The sequence below is a fragment of the Microplitis mediator genome, chromosome 10, assembly GCF_029852145.1.
Source record: "Microplitis mediator isolate UGA2020A chromosome 10, iyMicMedi2.1, whole genome shotgun sequence".
Lineage (NCBI taxonomy): Eukaryota > Metazoa > Arthropoda > Insecta > Hymenoptera > Braconidae > Microplitis > Microplitis mediator.
Genome location: NC_079978.1, coordinates 438,718 through 455,374, shown reverse-complemented (window position 1 = coordinate 455,374; position 16,657 = coordinate 438,718). Strand labels below are relative to the sequence as shown.

General features: G+C 31.3%; 5 protein-coding genes across 7 annotated transcripts; all 5 read right to left on the bottom strand.

Moving 5' to 3' along the window:
* Positions 1–924: 924 nt before the first annotated feature.
* LOC130676093 (venom acid phosphatase Acph-1-like) lies at positions 925–4,487 on the bottom strand. Of its 2 annotated transcripts, none has more exons than XM_057482091.1 (7): positions 3,562–4,487; positions 2,361–2,462; positions 2,188–2,292; positions 1,817–2,082; positions 1,462–1,745; positions 1,180–1,388; positions 925–1,106 (listed from the first exon to the last, which is right to left on the bottom strand). In XM_057482091.1, the coding sequence occupies exons 2-7, from the start codon at positions 2,448–2,450 to the stop codon at positions 963–965; spliced, it is 1,098 nt and encodes a 365-aa protein (XP_057338074.1). In that variant the 5' UTR covers positions 2,451–2,462; positions 3,562–4,487; the 3' UTR covers positions 925–962. The 2 variants fall into 2 exon arrangements, with proteins under 2 accessions (XP_057338074.1, XP_057338073.1); XM_057482090.1 differs by having other exon boundaries at positions 2,361–2,452.
* A 137-nt stretch (positions 4,488–4,624) lies between these two features.
* On the bottom strand, positions 4,625–6,297 carry LOC130676096 (venom acid phosphatase Acph-1-like). Of its 2 annotated transcripts, none has more exons than XM_057482093.1 (6): positions 6,063–6,297; positions 5,890–5,994; positions 5,542–5,807; positions 5,187–5,470; positions 4,905–5,113; positions 4,625–4,831 (listed from the first exon to the last, which is right to left on the bottom strand). In XM_057482093.1, the coding sequence occupies exons 1-6, from the start codon at positions 6,150–6,152 to the stop codon at positions 4,688–4,690; spliced, it is 1,098 nt and encodes a 365-aa protein (XP_057338076.1). In that variant the 5' UTR covers positions 6,153–6,297; the 3' UTR covers positions 4,625–4,687. The 2 variants fall into 2 exon arrangements, with proteins under 2 accessions (XP_057338076.1, XP_057338078.1); XM_057482095.1 differs by having other exon boundaries at positions 4,905–5,028.
* A 135-nt stretch (positions 6,298–6,432) lies between these two features.
* On the bottom strand, positions 6,433–10,223 carry LOC130675707 (lysosomal acid phosphatase-like). Its single transcript, XM_057481541.1, has 12 exons — positions 10,011–10,223; positions 9,839–9,943; positions 9,514–9,779; positions 9,167–9,450; positions 8,880–9,088; positions 8,652–8,796; positions 8,040–8,131; positions 7,858–7,962; positions 7,510–7,775; positions 7,154–7,437; positions 6,882–7,090; positions 6,433–6,800 (listed from the first exon to the last, which is right to left on the bottom strand). The coding sequence occupies exons 1-12, from the start codon at positions 10,128–10,130 to the stop codon at positions 6,657–6,659; spliced, it is 2,229 nt and encodes a 742-aa protein (XP_057337524.1). The 5' UTR covers positions 10,131–10,223; the 3' UTR covers positions 6,433–6,656.
* A 134-nt stretch (positions 10,224–10,357) lies between these two features.
* Positions 10,358–14,457, bottom strand: LOC130675706 (uncharacterized). Its single transcript, XM_057481540.1, has 12 exons — positions 14,304–14,457; positions 14,104–14,211; positions 13,772–14,037; positions 13,412–13,695; positions 12,986–13,194; positions 12,747–12,914; positions 11,897–11,995; positions 11,712–11,816; positions 11,375–11,640; positions 11,015–11,298; positions 10,741–10,949; positions 10,358–10,666 (listed from the first exon to the last, which is right to left on the bottom strand). Exons 1-12 carry the CDS (start codon positions 14,388–14,390, stop codon positions 10,484–10,486), a joined length of 2,268 nt encoding a protein of 755 aa, XP_057337523.1. The 5' UTR covers positions 14,391–14,457; the 3' UTR covers positions 10,358–10,483.
* Positions 14,458–14,491: 34 nt separating this feature from the next.
* Positions 14,492–16,537, bottom strand: LOC130676092 (venom acid phosphatase Acph-1-like). The gene is made up of 4 exons (XM_057482089.1): positions 16,175–16,537; positions 15,633–16,061; positions 15,192–15,524; positions 14,492–14,860 (listed from the first exon to the last, which is right to left on the bottom strand). Exons 1-4 carry the CDS (start codon positions 16,382–16,384, stop codon positions 14,690–14,692), a joined length of 1,143 nt encoding a protein of 380 aa, XP_057338072.1. The 5' UTR covers positions 16,385–16,537; the 3' UTR covers positions 14,492–14,689.
* Positions 16,538–16,657: the final 120 nt, after the last annotated feature.

Below are 16,657 nucleotides of genomic sequence, written 5' to 3'. Positions count from 1 at the left end.
TACGAGATAAGATGAAATTAATATTCGAAAGAAAAAAAAACTCGACGATATCTTTCATAGGTCGTCTCAGCGCGCTCTTTCTTTGCATAAAAAATGAAGAGTACTAAACTATATAGCAAAAAATTATGAAAAATGAAAATCAAATTTCCTTATTATTAATAAATTCTGTAAACATGAGCAGAATATTAAAAAAAATTAATTCTGAAAAAAATTAAAATTTGAAATATAAATTATATTTGGGAATGAAGTAATCAACGATAGTACTGACGTGTATGGTCTACAAATACTTGTTGTTATGATAAAAAAAAATAAAGAACGATTTCATTGGCCTATTTCTAAGTCTCATTAGCGGCCATTAAAAAATTTTTTTAATTGGTTTATTTTTCAAAGTCGAGTATATTTTCGATTTACTTATGAGTGTCGATAAAAATCTTCTTACTTATTTCTTAATTACTTTGTTTTTAATGAAATCGTAGAGTCAATGTTCTTCGGCATCCACCCACATCATTTTGCTGATGACTATTTTATGGATGTTTATTTTGGTGGATGTTTGAAGGTCTCGGGGGTATCAGACAAGTCTTTTGGAAGAATTCTAGCACACAGAATTGAAGGAAAAGTTTTTTTTCTCACAACACCGAGCCCTGGGTCTAGATTTTCTATGTATTTTTTATCGACTTTCTATAGAATTTCTTAGGCGGCGATCCTGATAAAAATTAAGGCGTCGATCGGATGTTTGGAGACCTCGGGAGTATCAGACAAGTCTTCTAGAAGAATGCTAGCAGACAGAAGTGAATAAATAAAAATGTCTTCTCTTTGAGCTCAAAAAACTATTAGACACGATGGAACATACATATCACTAAAAAAAAATGTAAGGCCTTGTATGAAATTAGTAATGCGATATATAGATGAATAATAAAGTCTATATTTTATTATTTATTATAATCTTAAAGTTATATTGGTAGTTATTTTTTATTACACTTTACTTCTTCATCAGAAGGTATGAAATTTTTCATTAATGTCATAAACTCATTAGACGGACACACAATATCACATCCCGGTATTTTTAAATCAATGACAGTCGGTGGGATTCCCTGATAATGGCGCGCCTAGAAATAAAAAAATATATGGTTGTAGATAAAATAAATTCGTACGACAATTAATTAGATTTAGGCTGTTTACCTTAACGTAATAGTTTTCATTTTTCTGAAGTAACTCAACCATGACACTGCTGGAAAATTTCGGGACGTGTGGATTGTAGTCGCTGAGAACAGCAAGAAGAGACGCAACATGTCTGTCGTGAGCACTGAAAATATTCATTTTTTGATGGTTGAGAAGTTTTCCATTGACTATATAATTTATTGTATCCGTGATGTTTCTAATGATCATTCCTATAAACAATTATTAGCAATCGCTGAATAAGTTATTTATAAAAGACTTTTTCTAAGAACTTTATTCACTCACCACTGGACAATCTCTTAAGATTATCATTATAAAATAGTAGTTTATACTCAAGGTTTGAAGCATCGCGAAGCAGACCCTCGGGAAAAATTCCTTCAGACCATTTCGGAACTGGGCGATCTGTTGCGGTCAAAGCTATCAATCCGTTGGACAGAAGAAACAAATCTCTGGTTGTCGATATCTCTTTCCCAGTCGCCACAGTGAGATTTTTCATAAGAGGCCGAAATCGATCGATTTCTTTTTGTACTTCAGGTGACTTTGCTACTTTTTCAAATTCTTCTTTAAATCTGCGCAACATATCAAGTTTTATAATTGATAAATTCGAAAATAACTGTATTATTTCGCATAACAAACTAACTTTCGACATGAGTCGAATCTCAAAGGAGCATCATCGGCGTCCAGAACATTGGGTGTGAGAATCATCTGCCAAATTGAAATGTCATTCCAAGCTTGTGGGCTTTTCGGAGGGTACATAGCAGAGACAACAAATTGCAAAGACATTCTCGTTCTATCAAGATTTGTACTACGTGCTACTATATCTTTTGGAATATAAATATCACCCAAAAAATCATCGTAAAGATCACGCAGCACTTGGCCTAATTGATATTCCTGCTGTTTACCAGCCTTAATTTATTCGAATCAATATTTTAGTTTTGATCAATTCCAACCCTCGCGGTTTTGGAAATAACATTTCGTGGTTTTTCAAAAATAATATTTCAGTATACGTACAAGTGACAATTGTCCACGGCCAAGAGGATAAAAATCATCGTGTGCATATGGATCATTTGGGTAAGATTCGTCTGTTTCTGGTGTCCGATCTCCATGACGGAATACCTAACATCCAAATATCTTTACTTATTACTACAATTAGATGAATAAAGAAAATAAACTATTGAACTTACGACTGTCACAAATTTTAATTCATAGTCCGTTGCAATGACGCCCGCAATAAAATTAGTGATAAACATAAAGATTAGAAATCTAAACTCCATATCTGTATAATTCTTTGAAGAAATAAATTTACAGATCAAAAGTTTTTGAATCGTTAAATAATAATTGACTATATCGAATAGCCATCAGCAAATATATCATGTAAGTGTCCCAGTCACTTATCAGTAATATCCCGATGAAAAAAAATTTTATACAATTGTATAAAATTATATACAAAAAATGGCCCGATCCAATTGTATACGACTGTATAAAAATTGTATACAATTCTACACAAAATGTATATAAGTCTATATAATTATATAAAATTTTATACAAATTATATAGAATTGTATACAATTTCTATACAAATTGTATTCTATTGGATCTGGCCATTTTTTCTATCCAATTATATAATTGTATAAAATCTTTTTTCATCGGGATCTATTTTTTTCCTGTTAATTCTAAAGTTTATAAATTTTAAAGAATGCATATTTTGTTTTGTCTAATAAATAAACGCTGACATTGTATATTCATCAATAAATTTTAATCATAAGTGCACTGAAGAAAAAGTTCGTCCTATTGGTATACACTTTTTTAATGAATTGGTATTGCGAATATGATATAAAAAAGTTTAAGTATTATCGCAATACTCTGTTTAAGGTTGTTCGGACATTACCGCGACAATAAGATAAAAATCTGAATTTTTAGTATGTTATTAATTAATATCAAATACGTATAAATTAATTTTTTCAGGGAAATCTGTCGAAGAGTTTTCGCGTTATTAATTATTGAAATATCGTAGTTTAACATACAGAGTATAGGAAACGTAACGGAAATACTCTTGTATCGAGTTATGTAGTTGCTCCTTAAAAAGATCAAAAACCAAAAAACTTTTCTCTTCATTAATTAACTATCGCAGAATACGTTAAAAATAGTTTAAAAGTGTTCTGACGAATGATTTTAAAAATATTTTAATAAGAAGCACAGAAAATTTCGAAAATATCCACCCGCCATGATAAAAAATAATCTATTCACGTGACTCAAATAAGTGCGGCAACGTCGCAAGAAATAAAACGCGCTAACTTTTAAAATTAAAAATATAACTGATAATTTCTGCGGATGCATATCATATTTTATGGCAATTTTCTATTTAATTTTAAAATCTGTACTTACGGTAATCTGAAAAAAGTAAACAAATAATTTTTAACATTTTAATACAAAATATTACACATAATAAGCAGGAGTAAAATAATTTTGAATCAGTAAAAATAATTTTTATCACTTATTTTTGAATTTGTTATAAATTTTTTAAATTAATATAAAAACAATGAATTAAAAACAAACGTCGATATTATAAGCTTTATAAACTTTTCGAAATAAATAAAATTCAACTTAACACTTGACACCTAGATCAACGTGAACAGCTGTTCGAAGCGAGGTTGCCAGATCTACATTATTAAAAATACTTGAGTCAAAAGTATTTTATTTTTTATTTACATTAATTAAATAAATGGATTAATCCGTTCAAAAATAATTATATGTACAGTCTAAATTTAAATAATGAATTTATATAATTACATTTTCAATTTTTGGGAAAAAAAAATTTAGATTTTATTTTGAATTACAGGGTACTATCCGAGCATATGGTAAAAAAAGTTCCCGCGTAAGACTCAGCGCGTATTTTGCATCTTTTTTCCCCGTGTTTGAAAAATAAATCAACCGAGTGGAATTTATCATTCTATCATAAAGTATTATCAATAAATGGGTTTATTTTCATTTCTTTAATCTATAGCAATATTCATTTCTATAACCTTTCTTTTCTAATTCTGTCAATTTATGAGTGCAAGAATTTGAGTGTAGTGCTGATGTGAGTTTTGCGTTGGCGCTAAAACTCGGTTTAAGCGTATGACTTAAACGAGTTTAAGTGTAGTACTTAAAAATATTACGTTGAGACTTATAATTGGTATAAGTATATTCGCAATACCAAGTATTGCGATGTCACTTGAATTTATAAGCGTAGAACTTATACTTTTTTTTCAGTGTGCGTTACTTATACAAGTCCTTGACTCTATGCAGTATTGCAAGTATAATTTTCCGCTTGTTGACAACCGATATACGATAAAACGAAGCTCCTTCACATTACAGGTGAGGAATGTCGCTTGTCAAGAAAAATACTAGATAAACTAAAAAAAACTGAAAATTTATTTACGGCGGAGCTAAAAATATTTGAATTAAGTTTAAAATGATAATAAAATTTATTTTTTAATTCTTCATTATAATCTCAGAGCTGGATAAAGAATTACTTCTTATCACACTTTATTTCTTCATCAGAAGGAATGAAATTTTTCATTAATGTCATGAAATCATTGAAGGGACACAAAGTATCACATCCTGGTATTTTTAAATCAATGACAGTCGGTGGGATTCCCTGATAATGGCGCGCCTAGAAATAAAAAAATATATGTTTGTAGATAAAATAAATTCGTACGACAATTAATTAGATTTAGGCTGTTTACCTTAACGTAATAGTTTTCATTTTTCTGAAGTAACTCAACCATAACGCTGCTGGAAAATTTCGGGACGTGTGGATCGTAGTCGCTGAGAACAGCAAGAAGAGACGCAACATGTCTGTCGTGAGCACTGAAAATATTCATTTTTTGATGGTTAGGAAGTTTTCCATTGATTATATCATTCATCGTATCCGTGATGTTTCTAATAATCATTCCTATAAACAATTATTAGCAATCGCTGAATAAGTTATTTATAAAAGACTTTTTCTAAGAACTTTATTCACTCACCACTGGACAATCTCTTAAGATTATCATTATAAAATATTAGTTTATACTGAAGGTTTGACGCATCGAGAAGCAGACCCTCGGGAAAAATTCCTTCAGACCATTTCGGAATTGGGCGATCGGTTCCGGCCAAAGCTACCAATCCGTTGGACAGAAGAAACAAATCTGCGGCTGTCGATATCTCTTTCCCAGTCACCACAGTGAGATTTTCCATAAGAGGCCGAAATCGATCGATTTCTTTTTGTACTTCAGGTGACTTTGTCACTTTTTCAAATTCTTCTTTATATCTGCGCAACATATCAAGTTTTATAATTGATAAATTTGAAAATAACTGTATTATATCGTGTAACAAACTAACTGTCGACATGAGTCGGATATCAAAAGAGTATCATCAGCTTCCGGAACATAGGATGTGAGAATTGGCTGCCAATTTAAAGTGTCATTCCATACTTGTGAACCTTTCGGAGGATACATAGCAGAGACAACAAGTTGCAAAGACATTCTCGTTCTATCACGATCTGTACTACGTGCTACTACATCTTTTGGAATATAAATATCACCTAGAAAATCATCGTAGAGATTACGCAGCGCTTGGCCTAATTGATACTCCCGCTGTTTACCAGCCTGAATTTATTCGAATCAATATTTTAGTTTTGATCAATTCCAATTTTTCATTTTCTCAAAAATAATATTTCAGTATACGTACAACTGTCAATTGTCCTCGGCCTAGAGGATAAAAATCATCGTGTAGATATGGATCATTTGGGTAAGATTCGTCTGTTTCTGGTGTCCGATCTCCATGACGGAATACCTAACATCCAAATATCTTTACTTATTACTACAATTAAATGAATAAAGAAAATAAACTATTGAACTTACGACTGTCACAAATTTTAATTCATAGTCCGCTGCAATGACGCCCGCAATAAATTTAGTGATAAACATAAAGAATAGAAATTTAAACTCCATTTCTGTATAATTCTTTGCAGAAATAAATTTACAGATCAAAAGTTTTTGAGTCGTTAAATAATAATTGACTATATCGATTAGCCACCAGCAAATATATCATGAAAGTGCCCCTAGCCACACAACAGTAATATCTACTTTTTTTCTTCCTATTAATTCTAAAGTTTATGAATTTTAAAGAATGCATATTTTGTTTTGTTTAATAAATAAACGCTGACATTGTATATTCATCAATAAATTTTAATCATAAGTGCGTTACTTATACAAGTCCTTGACTCTATGCAGTATTGCAAGTATGATCTTCCGCTTGTTGACAACCGATGTACGATAAAACGAAGCTCCTTCATATTACAGGTGAGAAATGTCGCTTGTCAAGAAAAATACTAGATAAACTAAAAAAAATTGAAAATTTATTTACGGCGGCGCTAAAAAAATTTTAATTAAATTTAAAATGATAATAAAATTTATTATTAATTCTTCATTATAATCTCAGAGCTGGGTAAAGAATTACTTCTTATCACACTTTACTTCTTCATCAGAAGGTATGAAATTTTTCATTAATGTCATGAAATCATTGAAGGGACACACAGTATCACATCCTGGTATTTTTAAATCAACGACAGTCGCTGGGATTCCCCGATAATAGCGCGCCTGGAAATGAAAAAATGTATGTTCGTAGATAAAATAAATTCGTACGATAATTAATTAGATTCGATTTAAGCAAAAGTTCACCTTCACGTAATAGTTTTCTTTTTTCTGAAGTAACTCAACCATAACACTGGCAGAATATTTTGGAATATGTGCATCAAGATCACTTACAATAGCGAGAAGAGACGCAACATTTGCGTCGTGAGCACTAAAAATATTCATTTTCTGATGGTTGGTAAGTTTTCCATTGACAATATCACTCATGGTATCAGTGATATTTCGAAGAACCATGCCTGTAAATAATTATAAATAATCACCGAATAGATGATTTATCAAACTATTCAATATTCACTTACCACCGGATAATCTCTTAAGATTATCATTAAAAAATATTGATTTATAATCCAAGTTTGATGCATCGAAAAGCAAACCCTCGGGAAAAATTCCTTCGGACCATTCAGGAAGCTGACGATTCATTGCCTTTAATGCTGTCAGTCCACTAAACAAACTAGCCAGTGCTTTGGTTGTCGATATTTCTTTTCCAGTCACCACAGTGAGATTTTCCATAAGAGGGTGAAATCGGTCGATTTCGCTTTTCAGTTCCGGTGAATTTAACACTCTCTCAAGCTCTTCTTTATATCTACGCCATAAATTAAATACTACAGCTAATAAATTCAGCAGTAACTATACTATTCAAAAATAATAAGCTTACAGTGGACAATCATTCGGTTTCAAAAGAGTATCATCGGCTGCGGGAACATAAGATGTAAGAATCGGTTGCCAATTTAAAGTGTCATTCCACACTTGTGGGCCTTTCGGAGGATACATCGCAGAGACAACAAGTTGTAAAGACATTCTCGTTCTATCACGATCTGTACTACGTGCTACTATATCTTTCGGAATATAAATATCACCCAGAAAATCATCGTAGAGATCACGCAGCATCTGGCCTAATTGATACTCCCGCCGTTTACCAGCCTGAATTTATTCGAATCAATATTTTAGTTTTGATCAGTTCCAATTTCTTATTTTTTAAAAAATAATATTTCAGTATACGTACAACTGTCAATTGTCCGCGGCCTATAGGATAAAAATCATCATGCAGATACGGATCATTCGGATAAAATTCTTTATCTTGTGGTGTCCGATCTCCATGACGAAAAATCTAGAATCCAAATTTCTTTACTTATTTATGAAACATCTACAATTAGATTAATAAAGAAAATAAATCGTTAAACTTACAACTGTCACAAATTTTAATTCATAGTCCGTTGAAATGACACCCGCAATAAAATTAGTGATAAATATATAGACTAAAAATTTAAACTCCATATCTGTTTAATTTGTTAAAGAGATAAATTCGCAGAGTAATAATAGAGTGTATCGATTGACTATTGATAAATCAGCTTTCGGTCACTCGACAGTAGCGTCTATTTTTTTTCCTGTTAATTCTAAAGTTTATGAATTTTAAAAAATGCATATTTCATATTGTCTAATAAACAACCAAGCCAATATTGTATATTTACCAATACATTTCAATAATAAGTGAATTAATTATTCAAGTCCTTGACTGTGCGCACGTTTATAATTATCCGCTGGTTGTCAATCGATCTGCGATAAAAACAAGCTCTGAGTTCACATCGTGAGTGAAAAAGTAGTTTGTGAAGAACAATAATAGAAAAACTAAAAAAAAATCTTATTCTATTTCAAGTTAGGAAACCAGGTTTTAGAAAAGTTATTTTAAATTTATATACATATATATTTACAAAACGATTTCAAAAAATTAATAAAAGTCCGATAATTATTTTTAATAAAAGTTTTATTGTTCATTGATTACTATTCTACGAACTTATCAATTATTTTTAGTACACATCATTTCCGCATCAGTGGCAATCAAATTTTCCATTAAAACCATAAATTTATTGAATGGGCACAAAATATCACACCCTGGAATTTTAATATCTTTTAGTGTCGGTGGGATTCCCAAATAATAACGGACCTAAAATTTAAAAAAAAATATCAGTAACAATTAATAATATTTTTATTTGTTTAATAAAATATGTAAATGTAAAGTCCTCGTACTCTAACGTAGTAATCTGTACTATTATTTAATAATTCAACCATTACGCTGCTAGAATATTCAGGCATGTGTGGTGTGTACGCGCCAAAAATGAAAAGAAGAGAAGCCACGTTTGTGTCATGTCCACTAAATATCGTCATTATTTTATCTGTATTTCCCGATCCATTAATTACCCCCATCATTGAATCAGTTATATTTCGTAACAGCATTCCTGTAAAATTCACAAATCTATTTTAAATAATTTATTCACTTTTCTCAAAAATATTCTGGTAAATATCAATTGACATGCCGCCTCTCAATCTTTTAAGATTTTCATTTGAATTTTTAATTTCATAATCTAGAACAGTTCCATCTAACAATAAACCATGAGGAAAAATTTCCGTGGCCCATTTGTCAAGTGGCAGCCCCATCGATGACTCAGCCATCAAAACATTATAAAGAAGTAATAAATCAAAAGGCGACGATATATTTTTGCCGGTAAGTAGAGTGAGATTTCGCATAAGAGGAAGAAATATGTCAATTTTATTTTTTATTTCCGGAAGTTCTTTTACTTTTTCCAGCTCCGCTATATATCTGCAAGTATTCCAGAATTACTACCGATTGGTTTTCATAATTAAAAAAAAAATTTTCTCTTACCTTGGGCACAGAATCGGTACCAACAGAAAGTCTTCAGCCCTCGCGACATAAGATGTCACAACCGGTTGCCAAATTAAATTTTTATTCCACACTTGTGACTCTTTTGGAGGAAATAGCCCAGCTAATAATAATTGTAATGACATTCTGGTTCTCGCATAATCAGTACTACGCGCTATCAGATTTTTCGGGTTATAAAGGTCACCTAGTAAGTCATTGTAAAGCGTACGAAGAAGCTGACCTAATTTGTACACTCGTTGTTTACCTTCCTACAATTCAAATTAAATATATCCGGAGTATTCTTCAAATTGATAAGTTCAAGACTCACATTAGTCAGCTGCCCATAGCCTACTGGAGAAAAATCATGATTTTTGTATGGATCATTTGGAAACATTTCTGTTTTATCAGGTGTCCGATCTCCATGGCGGAAAACCTGAAATTATTTTTTTTTTTTCAAATTTCCAAAAGGTAGTTACTTATGAAAAAAAAAATTTACTTACAACAGCGACATACTGGAGTTTCAATGGTGATGATGATGGTTCTTGATTGGCTGAATTGACAAATGAATTTAAATTGACAATCACAATAATAAAAAAGAAAATTTCTATTCGTCTATTCATCTCTATGAGAATTAATTTATTTAATATTATAATTTGGCTACTTGTTAAAGTTCTGAAATAATTTATGAAATACGGTTTGAAAAACGTTTTCTCACTGAGAATTTAATTTTGATATAATGAATAAGTAAATAAATTAAATAATCATTTGATAACTTGAGTTACTCTTAGCAAAGTCATATTTTGTAATAAAGACTTTGTTATCATGAAACGAGAGATTAGACTGAAATAAGTATGAGTGTGAGGAATTATAAAGTATATTAGTGATGAGTCATTAGCGGGAGAAAACTACATTTGAACTGTTCCGATAATCATCTTTTTATTTAAATTTCGTGTATTTAAAATATAAGTCACATTCATTTTGGATAATTTATAACAATCGAGTCGAATTGTTGATTATTTTTTTCACACTTTGTTTCTTCATCCGAGGGCAGATAATTTTTCATCAATTTCATGAAATCATTGAAAGGACACCAGGAATCACATCCGGGTATTTGCAAATCGATTACAGTCGGCGGGATTCCAAGGAAATGACGGACCTGAAATCGTTGCAAATAAATATAAAAAATATGATTCATTCATAAATTATTTAGATCGCTAGTAAGTATTTTACCTTGACGAAGTAATTGTTGTTTTTCTGAATTAACTCCACCATGACACTGCTAGCAAATTTCGGGACGTGTGGATCGAGGTCACTTAGAACGGCAAGAAGAGACGCGACGTTTGCGTCGTGGGCACTGAAAATATTCATTTTTTGATGGTTACGAAGTTTTCCATTGACGATTTCACTCATTGTATCGGTGAAATTTTTCAGAACCATGCCTGCAATAATAAATAATTTTAACCAGTTGATAAAAATGAATAGATAAATTATCAAATGAACTTACCACTTCTCAATCTCTTCAAATTATCGTTATAAAAAAGCGACTTGAATTCGAGATTTGCTCCATCTAAGAGGGCGCCGTAAGGAAAAATTTCTTCGGACCATTTGGGAAGTTGGCGATTCATCGACTTCAATGCTGTCAATCCATTATAAAGTAGAAATAAGTCATTGGACGTCGATATTTCTTTACCGGTCACTGCTGTAAGATTTTTCATGAGTGGGCGGAATTTTTCGAGCTCACGTTTAAATTCAGGTAATTTTATTACTCTTTCATATTCTTCTTTATATCTGCGCATTGTATTAAAAACTGTAATTAATAAATTTAAAAATGATTAGATTATTATTTTAAAGATAGTGAGCTTACTGTGGACATAAGTCGGCTTTCAAAAGGCTGTCATCGATTTCCGGAACATAGGATGTGAGAATCGGCTGCCAATTTAAAGTGTCATTCCATACTTGTACGCCTTTCGGGGGGTACATCGCAGCGACGACAAGTTGCAAGGACATTCTCGTTCTAACAGTTTCTGTACTACGGGCGACCAGATCTTTTGGGACATAAATATCACCCAGGAAATCATTGTAGAGATAGCGCAGGGCCTGGCCTAATTGATATTCTCGCTGCTTACCTGCCTGAAATTTTCAAATTAATATTTTAGCTTCCAATAATCATAATTTTTTTACATCCATCAAAAATTACTCACAACTGTCAATTGTCCGCGGCCCAGAGGATGAAAATCATCATGCAGATATGGGTCATTTGGGTAAACTTCATTATTTTCTGGTGTCCGATCTCCATGACGAAATACCTAGAACCCAAAGCTCGTCTTATTTGTAATAAATATAAAAAGTTATATTATGAAAGAAAAAAAAATATTATCAAACTTACAACAGCCACAAATTTCAATTCATAGTCGTTTGATATAACGCTCGCTATAAAATTGGTGATTAGTAAAAATACTAGAAATTTGAACTCCATTTTGCCAAACTGTAACAAAAATTCATTACCGGAAATAATTTATTGCTCTCGCACTTAGTGTAGACATAAATAAATAAATTATGCAAAATTTCGTAATTAAAAAAAATCATACTAAAAAAAAAACAAAAAACTATTGAAAATTATGTATGTTTCATACCTTCACAGTTTATATCGGCGAATATTACTGTCAAGTTTTTTCACAAACTTACTCACGATTTAATTTTAAAACTCAAGTTACAATTTAATAGACAAACTATTTATTATTCAACACATGATTTAAATGCCTAATGGTATATTATTCAAGGCCTTGACTTTAAGCGTGCGGTTGTATGTAATTATGTCTTGACCGGTAAGTCTATGATCTAAAAATCCAACAATTAAATTTTTACAGACGAAGATATTTTGAAAGAAAAAACTAAATAATTAAATAATGTATCAAATTTTAAAAGCCAACTGACCTTGACGTTAAAAATGCGCTCGCTTTCTGAAACCGGAATGTTACTGCGTAGAAAGTCAGGAAACAATTCAAATGAAATCAGTAAAAGATTGATAGTTATACTTAAAGATGAGGAGAGATAAGCTCGCAACTGATTGTAATTATCGTCTAATCACTTCAAAGCAATATTTGATATATAGTCTATGAAAGATATCTGTAACATGCTGACTAATTTTTTTCGATAAAGAAAAATGTTGTTTATTGACAAACAAATAAAACTTTTTGAATTTACATGTCATTATTTGAACTTAAATTTTATTTATTTATTATTGGGTCACGATAAAGCGACCCGCCTTTCTCGCATTCCATTTCTTTATCAGATGGTATCAAGTCTTTCATCAACGTCATGAAGTCACCGAACGGACATGGGTTAGAACAACCGGGGATTTGTATTTCTTTTGAAATCGCCGGAATTCCCAAATAATAACTCATCTAAATATGAGAAAAAAATAATCAGTGTCAATAATTGCTGTGGGATAGAATATATATGTATGATTACTCACCCCGATATAGTTATCAGTCTCATTGCTTAGCAATTCAAAAATAACAGCGGAGCTATAAGATGGCACGTGTGGTTTGAATACTCCAAGAGCTTTCAAAAGAGCTGCAATGTTCGTTTCTCGTGAGCTAAATAAATTTATCTTTGGTTTATCGGAGTTTTCATTTTCAATTTTATCTGTCATGAGATCTGTCAGATGTCTTATAAACATTCCTATGGAAGAATTCAAATACTCAATCATATTCAGTATAAATTAAATAGGGCAAATTTTTACAATCGGGACTCCACACATACGTAAAAATTAGAATAGATTGAAAGAAAAAATTTGATGATAACCCAATTTGTCTGATTTTACGTAAAAAATCGATGGAGCCGCGATTCTAAATAATTACTCTAAATTAGTTTGAGAAAATATAAACTTCTGTCTTACCGCCAAACAATCTTTTGAGTTTTGTATTATAGCTCACAGTGTCGTATTCTAAAATAGTTGCGTCAAGTAGCGGACCATCAGGCATAATTTCCAAAGCCCAGTCGTGTATTTTTTTTCCTCCCATATAATCAGCCATTAAACTATGATACAAATCGTACAAATTGGCCGTTGAGTTTATTAATTTGCCGGTCAGTGGAGTGAGTTTTTCCATCAGAGGTCGAAATTTGTCAACTTTTTCCACTACTTCTGGTAGATTTCGCACTTTTCCTAATTCTTCCATGTATCTAAATGACACACAACATAACTTCTGCATCAACACCATTAGTAAAAATTCAAAAAATAAATTTAATTGAAACTTACTGAGGGCATTCTTCGGGTATCATCAAAATATCAAAAACTTTTGGTATATATACTATGGAAATTGGCTGCCAATTGAGATTTTGATTCCAAATCTGATCTTTTTTCGGTGGGTACAACGAACTAAGTACCAGTTGCAAAGACATTTTTGATCTATCGAATTCTACACTACGAGCCATCACATTTTCTGGAGTGTAATAATCACCTAGAAAATCATTGTAGCGGTTTCGAAGATATTCGCCGAGTTTGTATTCTCGCATTTTGCCGTTCTGAAAGAAACAAAAAAAACCAATTGCTAATTGAATTGAAATTATTTCAGCAGCAGTGATACGAACATTAGTCAGCCCTCCAGTACTGATTGGGTAATAATCGTAATAAGTATTAGGATTGTTTGGATATTTTTCTTCACCGGATTCTGGTATCCGATCGCCATGACGGAAAATCTGTCAGAACATAAAAAATGTTAGCGGAAAATGATAAATTTGTTTTATAAATTCAACTAAAGACAAAATTCATAATGGAAAAAAATATTTACCACTGCCAGAAATTCAAGTTCAAGATCATTAGATTTTATTTGAACGAATAGATAAATTATTATAAGAAAACATAAGTTGAGAAACATGATTCCTCACACTACTGTAGTATTGTGTTATAAGTATAGCGTAACAAGGTGTAGAATAAAATATATGACTAGCGATAATTACTGTAAGTAAAGCGTCAATTATATTTGTCCTCGGTTCGACACGAATTATTATAAAAAAATGATAGCAAGTGAAAGGAATATTGGAAATAACAATATATGTATTTACAATAACAACAGACGTTCATAAAAGTATTGAATTATAATTAAACATACGCTCTAATAATTATATTTTTAATAAATCAGGTAAGTAAATATTAAAAAACAGTATAAATATTTAATTAAATGTCTAAATCGATAATCGTGAAGTTTCCTCTTCGTCCGCAGTCTTTATCAAAATCTTCCATCGTAACGTTTTTCAAAATGGTTTTGAATGTCGTCAGCAAACAAGTCGTACCTTCGCAGCCTGGTATAACAAAATCTATGATTTTATCTTCATTTATATAGACGACCTATGAAAAAAAAGTACTTTTTATCGTAATGCACTCAAATTACGAGAATTTACCGTAAAAAAAATCACTCCGCATACAGAGTAAATAAGGAGTTTGTTTTTTCAGCGGAGTGATCTGGATTTTATTTCAATCTGCATTTACTCCGATTCAGAGTTTTAGTATTCAAATAATTTCCTTCTACGAGTGAATTTAACTTCGATCCGGAATTTAAATACTAAAATTAACTCCACTTCGGATTTAATTTGCGTTCACTCCGCAAATTTCTTAGTCCGTATTATTATAATATATAGTAAATATCTAATAAGAAAAAGGTTTAGAAAAATCAATGAACCTTGACATAATATTCGCTATCTATTTGATGTAATTCAAAAATAACTGTGCTCGCATATCCAGGAACATGTGGCTTGTAAACTTTGAGAGTGTTCAATATTGCCCCAATTTGAATTTCATTACTTGCATAAAAGAATCCTTTGCGTTCAGTATTTTTTCCACTCAACAAATCATCAATTCGGTCCAAAAACGTTCTTATCCAGATGCCACCCAACAGACGTTTCATCCGATCGGTGTAAGTCTGAAGAATATATTCGACAGCACTTATGTCTACAAGTTTTCCATTCGGAAATATATCAGTTATCCATGGCGCCAGATCGAGACCAAGACTCGCCTGAGATTAAGTAAACAAATTTATTATTATAATTATAATCAGCATCAATAGAGTTCATTGACTCGTATTACATAAATCATTAAATTTGATAAAATTTTTTTCAGTCACCTGAGAAGCCAATTGATGATAAAGAATCCAACTTTGTATAGCTCTCGTGTGATTAACTCCCGTGTGTAGAGTCAGATAACTAAAAAAATCTTTGACACCGCCGAGGACTTGAAGCAATCGGTCAACTTCTGCATTAGATTTCTTCCGATCAATCGCGTAATTTTCGCATAAAAGCATCGGAAAGTTCAAAATATCTTCTTCCGTCGGCAGTGAATGAACAGGAATTGGTATCCAAGGTAAATCCGGATTCCATACTTGGGAAGGTGAAGGTGGAAAAAGACCTGCGGCGACAATGTGCGCAGTATTTATTGCTCTGCTCATTCCAATAGATTTGAAATAAACGCGACTCGGCATATAAATTTCTCCCAATAATTCTTTGTATCTTTCCCGTAATAATTTTCCTAATTTATATGCATTTTGTTTTCCTTTCTGAAAATATTATTTACCATAAATAAATTAACTATCAATTGCCGCTAATGATTACTAATAATTATCCTCGTTAGTCTTTACCGCAGTATAAAAATAAATAAATAAAAATTTACATTTGTTAATTCCATAGGTCCATCTGGATACCAGTCGCGATCTTTGTATGGATCGTTGGGATAATATAAATATGAACTGGATCCATCAATAGGATTACGGTCCGCATGTCGAATCGTCGCTTGGATTAATTTTATTTCACCATCACATAAATTTAAAATAAATAAAATATAAACAATAAACATAAAAAAAAAGTTTTTTTTTAATAACATTTTTCAGAATTTTTTTAAATAAATTTATTAATTATCATTGAAATTTTATTAAGAACTGATTGACTTTCGATACCACTTATAAAAGATCCAGACGATAACTGATGATTTTATAAAATAATTTCCAGGCAGATAAAAAAATTTTTTAGATAAATATATAAACTAGATCATTGATATACTTGACGTGAAATGTTCTCATGCATGCGTAATAAATCACAATAACATTTTATTTGTACAGTTATTATATTAATTACACCTATAAATATATATATATAT